Source organism: Petromyzon marinus, chromosome 4 (genome assembly GCF_048934315.1).
Source record: "Petromyzon marinus isolate PM22_M1 ecotype Great Lakes invasive population chromosome 4, UKy_Petmar_22M1.pri1.0, whole genome shotgun sequence".
Taxonomy (NCBI): Eukaryota; Metazoa; Chordata; class Hyperoartia; order Petromyzontiformes; family Petromyzontidae; genus Petromyzon; species Petromyzon marinus.
In genome coordinates, this window is record NC_133670.1 from 19,392,994 (window position 1) to 19,416,994 (window position 24,001).

Genomic DNA, 24,001 nt, shown 5'->3' on the forward strand with positions numbered 1-24,001 from the left:
CACTCCTTCATTAATCTTCATCACCGGACATCATCACTTCTATCAACATCTTGCCAATATCTATGTTTCTGACCAATACGTCGTTGCAGTTTAACACGTAGGCTTTCGCGAACAATATTATTCATAATGAAGTGTTTTGGGTTAGATCGTGTAAGTATGAATGTGTCGTAACCCTCCACCATCCGACACTGCCAATAATATTCCTAGCTCTTTCGGTAAAGTCACGTTGAAGGGAAACAACATAATAATAAAATATATATAAAACAATCAAAATTCTCACGACGTTTCGACCATAACACAAACGGTCGTCATCAGGTGTGTCGGTTTGCATAAATTTATTTATTTTTAAATGGAGTATTTATTTATTTAAAAAACGTCAGCGCCACGCGCAGCTATTTGACAGTTTATTTAGAAGGACGAGTCCATCTATGTTCTGAAAAGAGGAGGGGGGAGACGAAAAATTAATGTATGCTGTCTGAAAGTCACTGTAAGCGTGAACAATCAATTAAGACCTGAAATGGTTTATCAAATCTTTCCAATGATTGCTAAGCCAGAATCCATCTTCTCAGTTGAAATTGTCTCTGTGCTTGTATATGTGGATAGCCTCATGAACGAATCTCTCATGGTAGCCAGATGGCTTACAAAGAACCTCTGTCTTGGAAAAGTCATCGTCATGTGAGCCTACTGAATTATAACAATGATCTGCCACGGCCGAGGTGTTGGTCCTACCGTGTTTAAGGTCTGCTTTGTGTTCACGAATGCGGTCCGAGACATGGCGTTTGGTTTCTCCAATGTAACTACTACCACAGAGGCAACTTAGTTTGTAGACACCAGGGTATTGTATGTCCGGAATCACATCTTTTACAGACGGAACCAGATCACGGATTTTATGTAATGTGTTGAAACTGACCTGGATCTTGTGTTTATTCAAGATTTTGGAGATCTTTTTTGTGATCCCCGCAATGTAGGGTAAGTGATGGTTTTGAAAGGCTCCTCAAGAGGGTCCTTCTTCATGGTTTGAGTGATAGCTTTGCGGATTGTATAGTCGGAGCAACCATTAGCCTTAAGAGCTTGGTGTACGCGCTTGAGTTCACTGCCTATGTGTTCCTGGTCGGATATGCATTGGGCTCTATGATACAGAGTCTTGATGAGAGAGTTCTTCTGTGATGGATGGTGGTGGGAATCCGGTTTCAGATAAGCATCCGTATGGGTAGCTTCCCTGTAGACAGAGTGGCTCATTGAACCATCAGGTCTCTTTTTAATTAGGACATCCAAAAAAGGTAGCTTGCCATCTTTTTTGACTTCCATGGTAAATCTGATGGCTGGGTGTATAGAATTGATGTGGTCGAAGAATTGGTCTAGAGCAGGCCGGCCATGTGGCCAGATGACAAAAGTGTCATCCACGTACCTCTTCCATAAGGTTGGACGTAGAGTGGCAGTCTGGTTGGCGTCAGTCTCAAATTTCTCCATGAAAATGTTGGCTATAACTGGAGATAGGGGGGAGCCCATTGGGGTGCCCTCAGTTTGTTTGTAGAAAGTTCCATTCCAAGTGAAGTATGTATTGGTTAAACAGTGTCTCACCAGGGGGGGTACCTCAGTGTTTAGTCTTTGATGAACCAAGTCTTCAATGATTGCGATGATGTCAGGTACAGGAACCTTGGTGAATAAGGAAACTACATCAAAACTGACAAGAGAAATTTGAGACTGACGCCATCCAGACTGCCACTCTGCGCCCAACCTTATGGAAGAAGTACGTGGATGACACTTTTGTCATCTGGCCACATGGCCGGCCTGCTCTAGACCAATTCTTCGACCACATCAATTCCATACACCCAGCCATCAGATTTACTATGGAAGTCGAAAAAGATGGCAAGCTACCTTTTTTGGATGTCCTAATTAAAAAGAGACCTGATGGTTCAATCAGCCACTCTGTCTACAGGAAAGCTACCCATACGGATGCTTATCTGAAACCGGATTCCCACCACCATCCATCACAGAAGAACTCTCTCATCAAGACTCTGTATCATAGAGCCCAATGCATATCCGACCAGGAACACATAGGCAGTGAACTCAAGCACGTACACCAAGCTCTTAAGGCTAATGGTTACTCCGACTATACAATCTGCAAAACTATCACTCAAACCATGAAGAAGGACCCTCTTGAGGAGCCCTTCAAAACCATCACTTTACCCTACATTGCGGGGATCACAAAAAAGATCTCCAAAATCTTGAAAAAAACACAAGATTCAGGTCCGTTTCAACACATTACATAAAATCCGTGATCTGGTTTCGTCTGTAAAAGATGTGATTCCGGACATACAGTACCCTGGTGTCTACAAACTAAGTTGCCTCTGTGGTAGTAGTTACATTAGAGAAACCAAACGCCATGTCTCGGACCACATTCGTGAACACAAAGCAGACCTTAAACACGGTAGGACCAACACCTCGGCCGTGGCAGATCATTGTTATAATTCAGTAGGCTCACATGACATTGACTTTTCCAAGACAGAGGTTCTTTGTAAGCCATCTGGCTACCATGATAGATTCGTTCATGAGGCTATCCACATATACAAGCACAGAGACAATTTCAACCGAGAAGATGGATTCTGGCTTAGCAATCATTGGAAAGATTTGATAAACCATTTCAGGTCTTAATTGATTGTTCACACTTACAGTGGCTTTCAGACAGCATACATTTATTTTTCGTCTCCCCCCTCCTCTTTTCAGAACATAGATGGACTAGTCCTTCTAAATAAACTGTCAAATCGCTGCACGTGGCGCCGACGTTTTTTTTAAATAAATAAATAAATACACCGTTTACAAATAAATAAATGTATGCAAACCGACACACCTGATGACGACCGTTTGTGTTATGGTCGAAACGTCGTGAGAATTTTTATTGTTTTATATATTTTATTATTTTGTTGTTTCCCTTCAACGTGACTTTACCGAAAGAGCTAAGAATATGAATTACTGCAGTCATGAAAGCTTTAAATCAAAACTGCCAATAATGTTTGTCACCTAAACAAAACGTGCCAATTTGTTACTACTTTCAGCCCACCGGTATGTTGGAGAGTAAATCCAAAACATCTACAATGCACTGCATACAACTTGCTTAGGCACAACGGTATGTTGCTTTTGATTCTTAAGTTCAGTCTTCCAAAAGCACTCCAACTTAAATAATTGCCCTTGGTATATGAAACTCTGATATATTTTGCTCATATTCATCTTGAGCCCACGTTGCAGCCTTTCGTTTCACATTTTTGGAATAATATATTCTGAAATAGTTGTCATTAACCTTGGTAAAAGTGTATCTCTTTGACGGACTCTTCTCCTTTGATATACATTTTGACTTCATGCAATTCTTTTTTCAAAGTGAATGCTATTTATTCCCTGGCTGACCACGTTAATTACCACTGATTCACATGCATGTTCATAGCCTATAAAGACTGGGCATAATGGTATGAATAAATGTTTTCCAGAATTTCATGATATGTGGATGGTAGAGAAACATTTATAAACCCAGTTTGCTCATGTGGCTGGTGGTTGCCAATGATATTTTAAAAAATGTATATGCGTGTGATAGGAGGCTAATGCATCCATAATCCTACAAGTGTGTTTTATCACTGATTATATATATTGGTATGTTCGTTATCTTAATATTTTCGACAATGTTATCGTCTGAAAATTGTATGAACTATATGAAACACCATCATGGTTATCTTTCACGTAGAAATTATATGTGGATACAATGTATACTTTCTATGTTGATGCCTTTTATAATCGTGCAATATTTTTATATGGAGAGTTGTATTGTGCATTATGACTCAAATATGAATGTATTCTCGAGTAGATGTTCCAGAAATGCCACTGCAGTCTCTTCCTGTTCCCTGATATTTACCTCCAGGGAGTTGGTTTGTTTATCCAAAAGCTTGTTTAGTGCCCCACTAATTGAATGCACTTGGGGACCAGGCAAGAGGTTTATTCAAAGACGTAACAACAAACACAGCTGGAAATACATTAATAAGCAAAAGGTTGGTAATTAAGAGAGCTTTTATGATACAAAAATATATAAGCTTTGTTCTAAAAAGTGGTAATAATTGATGCACCAATATTATTTTCAAACGACCTCTGTTTTGTTTTAATTCAAGAGGCCACTATTTCTGATAAACTGAGGTCAACGAAAGGCGATTTCCTCTTGTAGATACATTCCCACTTCTTTTGCATCACAGTTCAAAGTTCTTGTTGTTGCTACTGTTCCCCCCCCCCCCCCGAAATGTATTTTGTTCGAGCAAAGTCCATTTTCCGTGAAACCCAAATTGCAGACATACATTTTTCAGTTGAACGGTAACTTTTAAACGTTACTATTTTTTTTATCACAAATTAGAAACGGTTTTTAGAAAGGATTGCTAAAATGGAGGCCATGCTAATAGTAACAAATACTGTAGATGTTCCTGTTTAACTGATTACTGATCATGCGATATATACAGGGTATGTCCGGAAATGTCGGCACTCTAGGGAAGCTATAGCCACTAAAGCTGGTTTACTTAATGGCCCAGTTCCTAGGTTGCTGGTGGTTATCTAAACAGGCATGATCCTTTGACATTTCTGTACGGCACATACGTAACAATTTACAATAGCCACAATACTGCTGATCACAAAAAATATGGATATAATAAATATTTTATACACAGTATTTCACAAGAATTATTCGTGACTTAAAGCTTTCGTGACTGCAGGAATTCATTCTCAGCAGCTCTCCTGCTATATTTTCACCTGATGACGATTGCTTGTGTTGCCATCGAAACGTCGTGATATTATTATTTTTATTATTTGTTCTATCTACGTGGCTTTACCGAAAGACCCAAAGAATAAGAATTATTTACTTCAGTTATTCCCCAACATAGCCACAAAATACAAATGTGAAGAACTATTAATTACACGCAGTTATGGCATTAATATATTTATCTAATGTTTATGGACACTAGAATATAACTTGTGCTGACATATATTCAATTAAGTAAAGGCAAATGTATCACTTTATTCTCATTATATATGGTACAATAGAAATAGCTGTCTGTTTTTAGTGTTGTAGTATACCCGTGACTCATATTCAGTGTAGAAGTAAATACAGTATGCCATTGCATATCATCCATACAAATCTATCAACTGACCAAGTAGTATTGGTCAAGGGGAAATGTGTGAATGATTATTATTTCTAGAAGACTTTTGATTGTCTAATGGATGGTTCCAAACAGTGCTAATGTGAGTGGTGTGTACGCTTTGTGTCCACAGAGTCTGAAGTGAGCCAAACAACTACAAATGCGTTTTGTAAGAGAATATTTGCCAAAGTTAGTGATCATTCTTCCTGACAAACCACCACATTCACTGATTGTCACCACCTTCGCTTGAATGCAGCACTGCTTTAATTGGCCGACATTTGACATACCTGAAAAATAGTAAGTGTTGTAAATGTAAGTTAAACTTATCAACACCAAGAGAATTCTGTATCATAAATGCACGTTTTATGGATTTGCAATCTATATGTGTGCGATCATCGTCATCATCAGGTCATCAGTCCCACGATGCCACACAATCCATCTCACTCCAGCATGTGAGGTGATCTCATCACTCCTCCTCCACAGTAGGTTGTCCTTTTGGGTGTGTTTACTCCTCTGGCTGCAATGCTGTTCACTAGTCTCGTCCATGAGCTAGGCGTCCTGCCCAAGCCCATTTACTTTTCTTAACGGTCAATATGATATTCTTGGTTCTTTCGGTAAAGTCACGGAGAAGGGAACCAAGAATATGAATCCCTGCAGTCACGAAAGCTTTAAGTTCAAAAGTCAATATGATGTCTCTAATTTGTGTTTGGGGTGCCACAGTGGCGAGATGTTAACTACATCGCCTGGTATACAGGAGGTTGTGGATTCAATCCGATCCCTGACGCCAGTATATTTAAAATTTGCATGTTCTCTCCGTGGTCGTGTGAATTTTTATCCGGGTCCTCCACATTATAGAAACATGCGTTTAGATTATTTGGCTGCTATACATTTTCACGCGATCACCAGATCGCTTCTGAAAAAGAACTACATAGCTCATTGGGTCTTACCTGGTAAAATAAAAAAGTAGAGTTTGTTGCCTGACTAATGTTTCCTTTTTTTTGTTCTCCAAACAAGTATCTCTCCATATTTCTTTGAGTCCTTTACACGCGAATTTTGGAAAATGTGGTACAATACAACTTTAGAATTCTGTATGGAGTTCGTTTAAATAAACATTACATTTGTACATCTTTTTACATATTTATTTCACAGCTGGCCAGGTGGCTTAGGGGGTCAGCATACTAAGTTGTCATTGCTGGGTTTCTGGGTTGAAGTCCAGGCTACGGCCAATGATTAAAGCAGCTTCTCTAGTGGAGTGAGTTCATGGTCTCAGCCTGGTCACCGACGACTGTACAAAAACAAATCCATCACAATAAATGTGTTTTTTCTCCACTTAATTGGGCGTATTATTACACATTGAGATTTAAAATGTTTGGTTTGATGTAATAAACAGTCTTTACAGGGCATTACATATGTGTGCCTTGTGTCGATTGAAATGTCTACTGATAAGGACTTCTTCAGAAGTAGTTCTTGCGATGTCATCTTCTGTGGTCGTTCTCTGCCACAAGTTGATGAACCACTCGCTGCAAAGCTGTGAATTGAAATGTCAAATTTCCTTGACATGGTGTCAATAGCACAAATGGAATATTATTGAGATAAAGGCCAAAAAACACCATGAAACATTTATTTTATATGACTAAAGATATTCATTGTAACAGCTCCGATATTTGTGGATGTATCCCAAAGTGACTATGATAAGCTGGTCTATGTGCTCAAAACATCGAGTTCTGTTACCTCAATATTCTGAGGGTAGGAGTTTATAGCAAGGCTTTGTATGACGTAGAACAACCAATGGCATTAATTCCATTACTTTTCACTGTCACTGACACAATTCCATCTTCCAGAGCCCACAATATTTTTCAGCGCCAAACTGCAGATGCTCCAGAATGCTGCCTCAGGCTTCTCACCCCTTCTGTGAGCATATTTAAAAAAAATCTGATCCGTCATCTTATCTGAAATTACAAGATTCTTCTCTCTGTCTTAATTGTACTCCATAGGTTTGCCCCCATTGTGCCTTTTCAATTTTGTCTTAATCTTTTCTCTTACCCCTCCTATCTACTCCAGCAAGCAAACATCTGTCATCCTCTAACTTCTTCCTATCAACCGCCACCTGATGCGAGGTTACTCCTCTTCTGCTTCCCAATATTTGGAATTCCTTCCCTCCAATTGTTAATACAGCTCACTCTTGTTCAAGCCCTGAATAGAGCCTTTCTTGTTTTACTCTGCCAATTGGTTTTGCATGCTTTTATTACGATGCTTATTTACCCAGGAAAGCCTCGCTAAATATCAAGACTTTTTTCAGGACGGTCATACCAGATTTTAACAGTCGGGGACTATGTAGCTATGTCTAAGCCCAATTGAGTAATTTGCAGGTATTTTTTAGCATTGTGATGTTTGGCCAATACCAGTTACCTTTTTTAAAAATATATATGAGGGAACACTGGAGAACCCAGAAGAAAACCATGCAGAACAGAAGGAGAACAAACAAACTCCACACAGATGAACACGGTTGGCTACGTATGGTGTGAAAGAAATTCAACATACAGACATAAAGACGCCCGAGCCAGTGAACTAATCCAGGACACTCCTGATGTGAGGCACAAGCATGACTACTCCGCCACCCTGTTGCCATGAAATTTAATATTATTTGTTGTGCATTTGCTTCTCTCTCCCCTCCCGTGCTGTGGAAAATACCAAGATGGCCATGTTGTACCCAACACCCCAGTACCTTCTTCAGCACGATTGCTCCTTATTTCCCTATGTATTGTGTGGCATCTTAAGATAGGTTTGTTTGTAGATGCTCTAAAAATCCGAAATGCAATCTGAAATGCAAACCCTCGCCTGATGTAAAGATCGTGTTAAATTGCATTTACAATGTGCTGAACAGAAATTGGAATTCACTGACAATGCCTGATTACATTTATTTTAGAGTAAATAAAACGCTCCTCTTGCTTATGGTTTTGAAGTTTCAGTAGCACTGGGTTAAACCAATATTACACTTTCAATGTGAAACTGGAGCAAAATAAAGTCAGGGCTGAGATTAAAGCCCCATCCAAAGGCTTGCAGATGTAAATAGAAGGCTACTTCACTGTTGCAGACCAGATTTCTGGACAAATTACATCTAATGCCCATAATTACTTCCTTCATCTCAATTACTCTCTCAAGGATGTCCCGTAATCATATCATAAATGGAAAGTGTCGTGGTTTTTTTGGTTTTTCATGTTGTAAATATTTTGAGATATGCACTTGCAACTATATAACTACCGTACTTGTGAGATTTTAGATATATTCTTGTGGTATAATCACAAAAAGAGTGGTGATGTATGTACAGCACAGTGGATGTTTTAGGAAGCATATTGTTTAACATTTAGTATGGTCACTCCTTCATTGGTAAATACATTGTTAAAGTGAACAGCCAGCCAGCCATAATTCATGACTGCCTAATTGCTTGCAAAATGTGCTATTGCTGCTATAGGATTGTTACTCTTTATACTCACCCATAAACATCTCATGACCAAGCCAAATGCTTTCTCAAGGTAATCGAGGATTGTGGGGCACAACTAAATTTGCTTGAGTTTTTATTTGTACGCAGTATTTTAGCTTAGCTGCCAGTGTTGCTCATATCATGTGTGTCACTGTGGATGGTGTGGTGACTGGTCTGCTGTCCCACAGATATCGTCTGTAGGTTGGTGAGTATGGCTGAGGTCTTCTGATTGCTTGCCTCATCTGCATCCAGCCTCACCGTCTCTTATTTGTGAGACCCAACAGTAAAACAAACGCGGCTGAACACACATTTTACGCTTTCTCTTACTATTCTACCATTTTATACGATAGTCATAAATTTGTGTTACCAGTGTAGTTTTGCTTTTAAATCCAGTTCAGCTGTTTTGAGAAATGTATCATTTTATGAAACCCATCTGGTTTCTAAGCATTCTTTTCAAAAAATATTAATAACTCGTAATTATATCTCATTGTTGGGGCATGGTACATGGCAAAGATTTATATAAAATGACTCAAAAATGAAGTGTGGGCACTGATATAATCATAAATCTGCTTGGAGTTTTATTTAAAAAAAAAACAAATATCAAATGCACATTCTGGTGCGTATGCCTCAAGAAGATGTAAATGCAAGCCATTGAGATCTGTATTACTGTGTGTGCAGTGAGATGCCTTCTCAGTGCCATGCATTGTGCCACGCTCCTTTGTATCACGCACACACACAAGACAGGCCAGGGGGTGGTGCCGAAGATGGTGTTTCAGGAGAAATATGCTGAGGCAACCCCCTAAACGGAGTGGTGCCCCCTTGCGTGCCCCCTGTTATTCAACTCTCTCCCCACTCGGCCCTTCCCCCATCGGTACAGTGCCTGGAGTCCTTGTCTTAAACTGTACCATATGTGAGCAACAACCATCGCTGCACAGTGCATCTTCCAGCCGAGGCAGTAGCCCCCAGGACAACCGGATGAACCGAACGGACACCCAAGCCTCCACGGGCATCGTTCATTCCAAATTGCCATGGAGGGGAATAGTAAAACTTTACGAACCCCCTGTTTGAAGCCCTCTCGTGGCGTGCAGGCCTCGACATTGGAATGTAGCTGCTGGACATATTGCCCTAAGCAAGAAGAGTGAACAGAATTCTACATTTATATTTGCTGTGGAGAAACACAACGCAACGTGATAAAAACAGCAGTGCCAAATAAATGGTGGGGTGATCCAGTGATTGTATTATTCGCAGCTCTGTGCGTGCGGTTGCGTTGTTGGTCGGATGCAAGTGGTGTTGTTTGTGCGGACGATGGCTAGTTGCAAGACTTCGCAGTTCTGGGGATGTTTTTTTTTTGCCGAACGCGGGCAACCGCTGCACTCGCACCACGAGCGACGAGGAATTTTGTGTTTCTGGCCCCCAGATCGGGGCGCGATTCGCCGCCGCACGTCCAGTGGCTACGTGCATGCTCCTTCCGCCGCGGTACGATGGTGAATTTTGGGGGCCTTTCTAAGTTGGTGCCTTTGGTCAACCGGCCGCTTGGGTTAAAGCTGTGTCGTCTAGAATGCGTGCGTGCATGTACATCTGACGTGTGTGAAAGTGTGTGTGTGTGCGCGCACTCCCTATATGCTCTACGTGATGTTCATATTGTGGTTGCAAGATGGTCAGTTGGAGGTCTCGCCACCAGCAGCAGCTCGATTTTATTTTCTTTGGAAACTTGCTCCGAGTCAGCATTCCTTTGTGAGTCATTTTAAAAATCCCATGAGAAGCAGAGTATATTTTCCATCTGTTACAGACTGTAAAACACAGCCAGACTTTCCGTCCCAAAAATACTTCCATTAAACCCCACTAAAGCTACCTTTAAACATTGCGTGGAGGGTCAGATATGTGAAGGAGGCATATTGTCTGCTAATTTATTTTGTCACATTCTATATACAATGACGCGAATGATAATTTGGGTCGTAATATAGTTTTGCATTGAACTAGTGCCTACATCTAAAAGAGACGGCCCTTGCCTATAAACATCTGGCAGTTCATACTCTTTGGTTCTAATCTAGAATCTGGCAGTTCACCAGCATTGTTTCAAGTAAGCCTGACTACTGATGAGACTCAATATGTCGAAACCAGTCCAGAGTTTGCTTGTATTGAACCAATGTTACTGAAATTATGCACCCAAAAAAGGCCGTGTTGCTGATGGGATGTGTACATATTTTTTAAATATATTTTACGTGGAGGGACATAAGTAGACAATATGCCTCCTTCACATATGTGTTGTTTATAATCGGTAATCATCCTTTTCTACATTGTTAGAACATGGCGTTGTTCGTCCGTGACGTTTATCAATTTCACTCATTGTCAGTGCAGGGTGGGTAGGTATCTCTCTATAATCCACGAAGGGCACCTCCAACGTCCCTAGATTGCAGGCATGTGCTACCACGCCCGGCTGACATTTGGAGGAGGGCCCTGGGCGAAACTGCAGATATTTTTTCTTTGACTGTCAGCAGGGCTTTTACCAAGGCGGGGCATGTGTGTGCATGCTCTAGGATGCCACAGGCTCGTGTTATCTGTGGAAAAATGAAAACGAGATTGAGGTTAGAATTTTGGACTGCAAAAATCAAGTCTGTGTCATACACATTACAGCACCTGTCTCTATATGTATTTAGTAGGCTTAACAGTTGACATGCATTCCCCACAACTACTTAAAATTATAATAATTGAATAATTGCATATGTGCTTATTTTTGCGTGTGTTTTTTTTACTTAAACGAGAATGCGTATGTGAGCATACTTATTACATTTATGGCATCATATTTATCTTACATTGCTCATAATACTATTGCTATGCATTAGGCGTGCGATTTAAATTGTATTATGGTCATTGCTTTTAACCCAGAGGCAGTGGCGGCCCGTGGAACTGCTACATTCCTTCAAAAACGCACATATTTTTAGTGAAAGTAACCTTGTAACACTTAGGGATATGTAGTTACCATTCCATGTCAATCATATCAACTGATCAAGCGTTTGTTCTTTTTTTAATCCAAACATAGGTGTAGATTTTTTTAGCGTACCAGTTATCTTTTCCACAACCACAACAAAGGAAAACGTAGCGAAGTTTGATGAAAACCAACATTTGAACATCCTTCATAAGATACAATAATGTGTTATAAAGTACAACTTAAGTCACTTAGAGTGTGCTTATAATGCATGGACTAGGAAAGTGTAATGTTTAGAGTATTTGGCTGCTATACATTTCCACATGATAAGCCACTTTATTGAGCTATCATTTGTGGCCTGGTCCCTTCTGAAAAAGAGCTATATAGCCTAATGGGCCTTAGCTGGTAACATGAAATAGTCTAACAGTGTTTAGTTTAATGTAATATCCTGGAGATGGTGGGTAATTACACTCATTCCTTTTTAAAATTTCCCCATTAAATCATTAATTTGTTCACATATAACACCTCAAATAAATATCTCTGAATGGAGTTGCAGTTAAAGGAATTGACTCACAATCAAATGTTGCAAGATTAAATCCCGATCTTGGGTAGATATGGGGGATCATCCTTACAGAGTCCATGGTATAAGTACTGTATCATGTCAATGGAAGTCAGCAGTGCTTGTCCTATGGAGAGACTGTCCCCACCAATGGGTTGTGGAATTTCTACTGCTGAGCCAGATCCAACAGTGAAGGATAGCAATGAGGGCTTCATTGTTGGGCCACCAAAACCAGTCCTGCCCCATTTCCCAATCGAGCACAAAGACAACTTGATTTTACACCTAAAATGCTCAAGGACATATATTTCGAATACGTCTGCGTTGCAGAGACCTCTACAAGGAATAATACTAATGCATTCAACATGGAGAGTCTTGCACATGAGAACTACTCTCCCTTATGGGGGTTCACTCGTGATAAATGGCTTGGCAGAGCCAACAGGAAAGATTTCATGCCAAGCATTTGTTCAGCACATCAGATTTTAGCCACAAAATGTGGGCTAATTTAAACATAATAAATTATGGCTTGCTTTATTTAATACTGGTGATGTGCACATTACTTTTTCCACGTTATGGTATATATGCCAGTAAACATAAAAAAAAGAATTGTAATTGCAATTGGAAGTAAATTGCAAATTTGGTTGCGATTAAATCATGTAAAATGTTCATTGTAGTAATTCAACCGCAGAGCATCTGCATTTCAATGTGACATGCCTCTGTTCTGTGGGTTGAACTTTGATGCAACTTCTGAGGGAAAGCATTGCTAGGGTTTTGTCTGGTATTGTTCTAGATTATTTAAATTATGACAATAACAAGACTCTAATCTTATTATCCCCTTACTCTTCCAAATAAAAGCATCCATTGCACATTTGGGTATCTCAGAATTAATTAGTCTATTTAGATACAATTTACATTCGTACCATTACAATGAAAATGTTCCAAGTGTCAACATTGTGGTCATCCCTATGGACAGACTCACCCACATCATATGAATGTCCACCCCTGGCTCGGGACTCTGTTAGCGAGAGATCAGCACCGCCACAACGCTCGTGTGAGCAAAGAAATCACTGACGTTTGGGTGGCAACACGGGCCTAGGGCTGATATGCATTGCACATTATTTGCAGTGCGTACACATGTTGAGTACGTATCAAACACGTGTATTACACTGTAGATGTTCATACGCGTATGCACAGTCAGGTAAAAGGGTGTCTCCATGCTCAAGCGAGTACCAGGGGTATTGCTTGTCTCCATAAATGGCCATGAGTGGTGGAAATTACACATTTCCATCGTGGGAGCCTTATGACAACCAATGTTGACTTTTAACAATGTAATACTCTTTTGTTTATCCTCAGAAGGATGATTGCTGAATGGTATATATATTTTTAAATGTACAACATTACTTTAAAAAAACTGTTTTTGCTCCCATCGACTAGTAGACAAATCCCTGATTTGTGGACGTTTTAATGATCTGCGTGGCAAGCCAAATATCCCACATTCGACACGTTAACCGTGATGGAGTTTCAGAGGTCCGCCACACTTTGATGGAGGCCCACAGCATGTGGCTCCCACATGAACAGCAGCGCAGGGTTAACTCCGTTTCCCACAACCACACGAGTGCCCTCTCTTGCTTGACTGTCTTACAATGGCCAGGGAAACATGTGGTTTTGGGTGGAATCTGCCATTTGTCCCAGACGCTGAATAACCAGTGTTTCGCGGGTGCTGCGCTGTGTTTGGGGAAATGTAGCCTTACCACAAGAACTGGGCACATGCGAAAGCAGGCATGTCGTGAAAATATATCAGACATCTGTTAAAGGTTTAGCTGAGACTTGTGGTATTTCCTCTTATGTCTCCCTTAAAGGCACATATTGAGCAGAAGCCTTATAATGGTGGAAATACTATCATGAACATTCAGAAATATAAACTTTATCTTTTTTTTTGTTATGAATGTTGCTTGCCCTCGTGAGTATGCATACGAGTATCGTACACGCTGGATACGTATTTTCTTTCGAGCTGCTTATAAAAAAAATACTTATATATCTCATTGTTTGGACATAGTATGTGAGAAATGAAGGGACGCATAAACCAGCTGTACAAACAAGGAGAGGCGAGCCATCTGCAAACATTTTGATGAATACTGTGCATGTATACGTGCTGGGCCAAACCTATCTTCCTCAAGGGAAAATCATATTCTCTGTTGTGGACTGCAGAAAACCAACAATCACAACTGTTGTTTAAAAGCTAAAACGCGTAATTACTCCACCTCCACCAATGTTATACAACACTTCATGCTTTGAAAATGGCTTAAGTAAATCAGAATTTATTTGGAAGATCGGCTTCTTGTTGCCGCTAAATCTTCAGGGACATCACCACCTATATCTACGTTGTTACAAGTTAGCGGTGAAATTCGAAGGATGTACCGCGGTTTGTGTTGCATAGGTCAGAAGATGTCGCGGGCATTGCGTCGAAACTCATCCCGTACCTGTGCTCGGCAGGGAGCGTTGGGGCCCCGTGGTTGAACATAAAAAAAAACCTCTCTGCGTTCTCGACGCTAGAGGTGCCCCCCAACCCCGCTGCCACTGCGCACGCTTCGTGCACTCTCTCAGACGAGGCAGCATGAATCAATTTTCTTTAAAAAGAATTCTGCGGAGCCGGGGTGGTGCGGGGGGTGGGTGGGTGGGTGGAAGAACGCTGCGCTCGGTGGAGGGAGGGGAAATAACGGGTGGGTGGAGAAGGCGGAACGGAAGGGAGTAGCGGGGGGAGAGCAGAGGGCCCAGGAGCGAGTGGCCGGTGGATGTCTCGAGTTTCAGCCTCGCAGGGGGGATGGGATGGTCAAATGCCATTTACTCACCGCCCATATAGACGGACGGCCCCATCGTTTAGCCACATAAAGGCTGTACCTGGCCCTTAGGAGGCGGTAGTTGAGTTTCTGCGGGGGCCTGGTACTTGGGGGAGACGAAAAGAAAGGTTTTGCTCGCTGCATGTCCGGAGTGTAAAACAAGGATTTCACCAGTTAGACACAAAGTCTACATGTCTAATATTTAGACATGTTCAGCTTTGTGCACTCAAGGACTCTCTTGCTGCTTGTGGCAACGCAGGCGATAATAACGGTGGTCAGAAGTCAAGATGATTATGGTAAGGATCATGTCTTTTTTGTGTGTCTGTGTGTTGCATGCTGTCAAACCCGACGTCGGGGATTGTTGTAAAATGCTTTGAACGCTTCTGGGCGTTGGGGCACGATGCCTGCGGTTCATGCGGTCGAATGTAGCACTCGTGTTTGTATTGTAAGGATGTTCGGCTGTCACGTATGGGAACGTGCTTCTGCAGGACAGCAGCCGGAAAAAACAGACACGACAGCTTCATTGCAAACGGAACGAGTGTTGCATTTGCATCAAACGTTTTAAAGAGGTGGGGCGGAGTGCGTAAGCATACCTTTGCTAGAGAATCGCCAAGTGCAACAACAACAACAAAAAAACCCCCACGGTTATTTTCTGCACCACTGGTCTTGGGAATGCATTCTACTTACGCGTCGACCGTTTGCGGAAAGAAAAATGCACTGGAATGTTAGATGGGCAGCATCCCTCCGACCGCTGGTTCAGTCGGAGGGAGGTGGGGATGCGTGCCCCTTTCCTCGCTCGCTCGCTCCCTCCCTCTCCACAGCGGGGGCTGCGTGGGGCACGCCTCCCACCATGCCCGCCCCCTGGCAGGAATGCCCCGAGTGATTGAGAATCTGTCACAAGGCTCTCTCTGGCAGGCAACGCCGTGCATCCGCCATACAAAGGGCGATAGAGATACACAAAGGTAGCAGCCAGCCAGCCGGCCAGCTTCTTCACGTCCGAAATTTGGAGTGGCATGCCTGATAACGTAATGGCTGTGCGTGTGTTTGTTCTTTTGGTTGGGTTTCTGGAAATTGTAGTTCCAGTGCGTACATGGTGTGCAGACTGTAGCCCAAAGTGGCTTGCTTTCAGGATTTAGATAATATATTTCAGAAAACATGTGTTGGCCTTATGGACAAAAAGTAATTTCCATGTGGAATAATATCTGCGAACTGTTCACGTAATAATTTGTAGACATATTTTGGTATACAAGAAAAGTGGTGTGGTCACATTCTTTAATGTCCCAACAAGTTTAGTTTCCATGGCTCCTCTGCCAGTATACTTTTGTTTGCAGGAACTCTCCACAGTTTTAGCAGCTTTTGATCTTGTTCATTGAAGGCCTGTTTTAGAGTTGTGGCACGTTGTAGTTTGGGGTTCCGAACAACTTTTAAATACAGCATAGCTTTCAGTGGAATTATTTTTGGCACAACATAAAACAGTATGTTTTGCATATGCATAGTATGAGTAATTATTAAAATCATTAAATAAGTGTATGTGTTAGGTTTTTCACTGTTTTATACTGCAAACAGTTATGCATCTTTTAAAACCATGCACAAAGGGAACCTGGAACAACTTACATAAGGGCAAATATTAATTTAAAATAATACGTTTGTGTGTTTCCTTCGTGAGCCGTCTGCCCAACGCATTGCATGGTAATACTTTATTGGTAATACTGGTGCTTAAAATACTGACATCTTGCCAAGCGCACACTTCTGGAGGGATGTTGGTCATCTTGGCACCTTGCTGTGACCTGTGGCAGCGTCAGATCTCTGGGGATTTACAAGTACTTGCCACGCTACCTCTTGGAATGTCTTGTCATGTGTTGTTGGCTTGGTGACTGCGAGCGAGTTAGAGACTCGAGCAAAAAGCAAGCGTACCGCTCTCTAAACTGGAAAAGCTTAGCTGCCCCGGTATTCAGAGGATGTCTGCAGGGAGGAATTTATCCTGCAAAAAAACATCTTTCGTTAACTATCTTTGTAGAGAATCATCATAGCATGGGTTGGCAGGGATCATCTGACATTTTTATCGAGGCCAGTAGGGGTTCCAATGGGCCCTTTTATAGAGGGCCGTGCTCTCTTTTAATGCAACAACATCTGTGTTTTTTATGCAAGGGGAGAACACTCAATGTTAACAGCCGTCTGTAAAACAGAAACACACCGTGTTTTCTGAGGCGATACAGCAGGAATGTCTGAAATGGGTTAAACACCTTAGAGGAAATGAATGACTGGCAACACGTTAAAGTGCCTCGTTTCTCAAATAATGCGTTTTTGCTTTGTATCTCATGCCAGAGCCTGACATCATTATACCATGCGCACTTACAGTGTATCATAAGTACACTCTTATGCAGATTTCACCTTCATACTACAACATTTTGTAGATGGATGGAAATTGTGTCTTGCAGGGCTGGTTGAGTGTATAGAGACAAATAACGTGTTCATATCCTCTGCTATATTTAATCTAATAGCCAATATATGGTAAAAATCATATAAGAGAAATACTAAATTAGTATCAGTGACTTTATAATGCAATATTAAAACCCAGTGGAAATGTATTTACCTCTTTGATTACAAGTTGAGTTTGCATGTACCTCTTGATGTAAATATCTTTACTTAAAATAATTACCTCTTTAAATTAAAAATTTGACACTTCTTTAACTAAATGTCCTTCTTTGCATATGGATATGCGATGAAACACATTCCGCTGTTAATAAAAAGCAAAACCTTAATGGTTTGCATATTGAATTATAGTAAGAAGTTAAATTGCTGAAGAGTAACTATTTGTGCTTGGTTACTATATACACACCGTTTAGATAACTTTTCCATGGGAAATTCATTGTGTGCATTTCATGTATTGTCTTGTGATAATAAGGCGTTAACTTTCTGTATGTAGCATAATTTAAAAAAAAAGCACTTCAATCCACTGCTTGATGAAGACATCCCCATGCCCTGTCCGTCACGAGAGTCGTTTGACCATACTTCACCGCGTTGATCAGTGCAGGCTGCTGAAAGGCGCGATCCAGGACCGGTTCTGACATTGATTGCCACTGATGTTAGCCGTGACCAGGAATCAAACTCGGGTTGTTGAGTACATAGCGCAGCATGCTAACCACTGTGCCACCGCTTGCATTATAGCATATTTTACATAATTTAGCAAGTGGGTTTAAAGTTTTGCAGTTGTTTCCCGTGCATTTTTTATAATTTATTTTGGACCCGGGTCTCCCTTGGAAAAGTGACTCTGCGTATCATCTGGCCCCCAACATAAAGAATCATGTTTTGAACAACATTTTAACCCATTTTACACTGGAACTGTTTATAGTATAATGTATAGTATTCATAATTTAAACATGCCCTCTCATATGCTTCTTTTCATGGAAAGGTGACGGGTCAAAATAAAACTGTAACAGATCTCTGAGGCAGGATATTGAATGATCGAGTGCCTTTCATCACAATTGCTGTCGAACCGTCGTGTGTTTTTATTGTTTCATCATTCCCCCCTCGCATGCTTCCGTTTCAGATGACGAAGTAGGAAGCTGTACACAGGATGGACAAAAGTATAGTGACAAGGACGTCTGGAAGCCTGAGCCATGTCGTATCTGCGTCTGCGACAATGGGAACATTCTCTGCGACGACATCATCTGCGAGCCGCTGAAGAACTGCCCCAACCCAGAGATCCCCTTCGGGGAGTGCTGCCCCGCCTGCCCGACGTCCGAATCCAACGGCAACGGCAGTAAGAGGCCCCCCGAATTCGCTCTTGAAACGAACCCACGCTGATCCAGCAACTGCCACAGTCTGTCGGGCAGCCACTGCCCATACTCATTTCTATCATCAAAAAGTTACGGTGCAAAACTAAGGTGCCATCTTCTCAGAGTAAACCACAACGTAATGCCTTGATCAGGGCTGCGAGATTGGGAGATTTGATTTTGTGTGCACAATTGGCTGGGTTTTTTTTAAGGTGTTGTGAGATATGATTGAGAATACCAACTCTTCGGAAAATGCATTCTTTTTTTAACTCCACTCTGGTAAATGGGGCACTATTGAGCTCTGCTGTCCAGAGGTTTTTGATACTGTTTACCGAAAAACAATCTGCCAGCCCTGACCTTGATGATCATGGAGACTGATAATTCCATCATTATTGCTATCACCCACATCCAATCAAATTTCCAAAATCGAGTTGGGTATTTTAATCACTGTACACTAATATTTTCACACTAGTGAAACATTATGTATCATCATTGCTTTCAGCAAATATGTACGTTGTAATTTGTTCTGTTATTGCTGTATTGTGTTGTGTTACTTTCTAGGTGTGTTAGTATGTCACATGCTTAGGTGCTTTTGTTGTTTTTTGTACCTGTAACTATTAAATTGACACATGTGTGCAAATGTAATGTGCATTAGTTACACGCTGTTAGGATGCATGCCTACAGCTCAAACTGTTAGAGCTTTGCATGGCTGCTTGCAATGGCTTCATGCCAATCATGACACGATTTTATCTACGGTGCCCAAGAACGTTGCGAGATTAGGAATGTTTTTCATAATTATTATTTTTCAAAGGCATTGCTATTTTCACCACAGGTTAGTCTTTTTAATTGCATGTGCAATGAGCGGGTATAAACTCGAGCACAATAGGAGAGCGGAAGCAATGTTTAAATGCACCACTGGGTGCTGCTTGCCTGCTGCCAGATCTGTTCTCCCAGAAGGCTGCACGAATTTCTTGGCTGGAAAACCTGAGGCAGAACCCACTGCATTCCTGACGTAGAGCCACACCACATCCTCGTTACCATTTACAGAACATTCAAGCAGACAGCGTGAATGACGTTGCTGCTAAGCCCAACTTTCATTGGCATTTTATGCTAATTCGTGTTCAATATATTTTCACACGAATTCAGATTCCATCTGTGTTGCACAAATACACGCCCAACTCTGCTGAAGTCATATTAATTAACTTGAAAATGTTTATGCTGTTCGTGAAAAGTTTGGTCAGAAACGATTGTGTCATGTGACTGAGAGTAGTGCAGTCCTGTGATGGAAAGTAGAGGCCACAATCGGATTAAGCCTGACTCAGGCTATATGATGGGCCCATTCTCCAGCTCCGAGTCAATCCAATAGCATTCTCTCCACCGGTCACAAGTTTGAAGACCTTTGACCCTAAGCTCTATATGGCCATGTTAAATCACTGCCAGGTGCAATTTTTGTAATTTCACTTACCTAATAAATTATTCTGTTTATGGCATGTTTATACTATACGTGTATACTTCATATATATGGTATTGCAGTACCGTTGTGTTTTATGCAGTGCAGTACATATATCACTATAGCTTAATATTGTATACTGTATAATGTATCAATGTTTGTATATTAGCTTCTCCAATGCAAGAGCTTGTGACGCACAACGTTGGTAAACACAAAGAGCATGCAACAGCACTCGCTTAGTGCTATAAGCCAAGCTGGGAAAAGCCTCTGAGCATGTGGACCAGTGCTGGAATGTCAGCTTTCGTCGTGAAACTGCTGAAAGAAAACTGCATATTTTGTAAACCGTGTGAAGTACTTAATGTACTCTCGAGAACCCTTGACAGCAAATTATGGTTCAGCACATGCGCTAATCACCTCTGCTATGGTCCGTTGTGTTCATGTCAATATAAATGTTTTAGCATTTTTTTTCTTCCAAAGTGCCGAGGTGTGTTTTACCATCCGTGGTTGTCACTGGGCCTACACTGTTAATGCCAGCATCAGAGCAGAACAACAAGGGGTTGACCCAATGCCATGTCATCTCAGAGCCCTTTCAAATGTTCCACTCTCACCGAGGCTCTGCTTATTTCTTACAAAAAGGTTTCCCCAAGTGTGGAATCATGCACTCTAAATCCGTTATCGCTTGGGGTAAAACATCTGCTGTAGCAATTGCCGCTTCACACTCGGGCCCAAGTCTTGCTCATGAGGTTCTGATGGCAGCAAGGAGTGGAGTGACAGTTGTCATGAGGCTTGATCATTTTGGCTGCCTTGTGGGCTCATGCAAGGAAAGGAGAAATGTTACCGATTGTCCTTGGCCCAGTTGTTTCTCTTGGGGGTAACTGACAGCACGTGATGTTTTTTTTGTTTTGCAGGACGTGTTGGAACCAGGGTAAATATGAATGAATTTCCCACTTACATTGTTATTATATTACCGTGTTAGCACATCGTACAAATCTGTGAACACCATTGTCTTCATGTGTTACGCATATTTACATTGCATTGTGAAACTATGTTTATAATTTATGCCTATCATGTATTTCCAATGTATTGTATTGTAATAGTGTACATAGAGTGATATGTATAATTTACTACATGACTAAAATTAAGATTAGCATTCACTGCACTGCACAGACCACCACGAATCGAGAAAACACAGTACCGTGTTGTAATGAAATACCGTGCTCGAAAGCATATCTTCTATTACACCAGTTTATTGTACGTTAAATACAGTAATGCGTATCATTTTCAGCATAAAACAGCACTGCAATACTGCATAGAGACTGTGTGTAGCCCGAACTTAATATGCACACCCCTGCGATGGCCCAGCAGTTTGCAACTAGGGAACTAGAACTGTGTTAAACAATTATTACCTAGATTTACATGCCAATACATTGTTTTCAAACCCACAGCTTCATGAAACTATTTTTTTTGTATTAAATGTGATTACTACACTCGAGACATGCCTGGTATTGGTTATGACCTTTTGAAGCTATTGTTAAGATGTTTTTTTTGCAAAGCTCCTCTGTGAGATTGACATCCAATATTCACTCTTGTATACGTGTAGGTCCATAAGTCGTGTAGGTCCATAAGTCGTGTGCGTTTCCACATCAACATTTGAGGAAAATACATTTGGGAATTAACTTTGATATTTGTTTTAATTCTTTCTCATAAACAATGTTTCCTGGACTTAAAAAAGCAAGGTTTTGTAATACGAGAAACAATTAGGATTATTAAAATGTGCGGTCTAACTTGGGCATGTTTATTATATATCCGAGTTGTTGCTGCGTACCTTGTGTTTTGGTGGTTTAAAAAAAAGATGATGATGTGGCCTAGAAGCTGATGAAGCAAGCACCTGCTACACGTATTAACTTATCAACCTTTGGACAACACACACATAATAACCGGCCAATGTACACACGAATTGCGGGTTAATGAAATATCATTGTCATAATGCATAATTCCTTTGAAACACATTGAGACATTCCTATTGGCTGAATTGTTTGTGTGGGTTTTTTTTCCTCTTGACGAATTATCTTTAAAATAAACGTATAAACTTAACATTTATGTTTAAATACAAAATATACAATTCTGGTGATAACAATGCACTTTGACCTCATAACCCACAGGGACAGAAGGGGGAGCCTGGAGATGTACCAGAGGTGGGCAGCTTTCTGTTGTCACATTAACTCGTTGAACGTTGCTCTGTACCATGCTTTTGCCGTAAACACTCCACAACAGTCTCACAATAATAGCTGCTTTCAGAATAAAAAAAAACATAGTTAAGTGAGTCATGTGCCCACATGATTGTATTTGATCTGCTACCATTCATATGGGTTCTGACTTTAACTTTGCAGTAATATCAATGCGTCATAAAAACTGAATAACGAATAATTTCTAAAAATATTTTTGCAATTTAATTAAATGCCGCACCTCAATTGCATTTGCAATCTGGCACAGCAAGGCACTGAAACAATTATATATGATTGCGGTTACGTGTGAGAAAGCCCAGTTGTCACGTAAACATTAACGAACAACTCTTTTCTCTCGGTTTCTAGACCAATGGCATCAGGGGTCCACCCGGAGCCCAGGTGAGGCAACGCACTTCTGCATCGGCGCGCCGCACACATTTGATATTGTCACAATAGGTGTTCACGCAGAGCGTGGCCGATTAAAACCTTTGCTGTGCCCCCCCCCCGCCACCCCATGTCTAGGGTCCACCTGGCGAGCAGGGATCCAGGGGTGATCGTGGAGACAAGGGAGAGAAGGTAAGCTCTACACTGGCACTTGTTCTCATCCCGCGTCATTCTGCATAGCCTGCAGTTTAACCATTACGTTACACCCCCCCCCCCGCGCCTCCGATTAGCACGCTTGGCTACGTAGGGTGCTAAAGAAGTCCAAAATACATACATTAAATCTGTACACTTGCACTCATTGCATTAATGGGGCATGGTAGTTTGCTTTCCACGATGTGTTACTGATAAAGAAAAAATGTACCACAATTGTTGTACAGTGCATAGGCTTTTGGTCATGGTGTAAAATACGACAGCATATCACCTTGTACAAATATGGATGATTGCACAGTGTGAAATCAACATTAACGTCAGTCACTGCTTTTATAGAATGTGAGCAAATGGCTGGCCTACACAGTGCTGCACATGTGGTGCAGACCTGTATTTGAGTTGCTAAGGCCTGGTGGTGCTATGCCATTGCTACTGCTCATGAAGATGTGTGTCCTGTTCGTCTCTTTATAATCAGGCTTGTTCACAAACATTCTGTTCATTATTTTCGGACCACTTCAGGTTTCATCTGACATTGTTCATGTAGAAAAGGCACACTTTTGAAAGTCTTCTCTGTTTACAATATGACATCTAAAATTTATGTAATTCCCTTGCTTTCTTTGCAAGAGCAGCGGTGCCATTGAATTCATTTTACTTAATTGGAGAAACCTAGCGTTATCAGTTGTAACAATTTGATCATCAAAGTACTTCATCGAGCTTGACTGACTTACAGTTACAGGCAGCACTTTACACTGCGGTGGCCTAAAAAGACTGAAATATTTTGACGAATGAACAGCTCCCAGTTTGAAGCCGCTGAACAGTCGTTATTTATTAAATGTCAGCTTTGGTAATATTTTGTACCATTTTCATGGCATCCCACAGCAACTACACTTTCCAAACATAGTTTTGTAAGTCAATCTCTCTGCCCTCAACTCCAAAGAAAGGGCATTGCCTGACATATTCACCTGCTGCCACGGTGGTAATGGTCAGCTGAAACAAT

General features: G+C 41.2%; 1 protein-coding gene across 1 annotated transcript in view; it reads left to right on the forward strand.

Moving 5' to 3' along the window:
* The first annotated feature begins 14,946 nt into the window (after positions 1-14,946).
* Positions 14,947-24,001, forward strand: part of LOC116938527 (uncharacterized) — a 48,577-nt gene continuing 39,522 nt past the window's right edge. The window contains exons 1-6 of the mRNA XM_032945698.2: positions 14,947-15,258; positions 18,513-18,725; positions 21,097-21,113; positions 22,351-22,383; positions 22,780-22,812; positions 22,936-22,989. Of these exons, the coding sequence (XP_032801589.1) occupies positions 15,171-15,258; positions 18,513-18,725; positions 21,097-21,113; positions 22,351-22,383; positions 22,780-22,812; positions 22,936-22,989 (438 nt within the window). The 5' untranslated portion in view covers positions 14,947-15,170. The remainder of the gene's footprint in view (positions 15,259-18,512; positions 18,726-21,096; positions 21,114-22,350; positions 22,384-22,779; positions 22,813-22,935; positions 22,990-24,001) is intronic.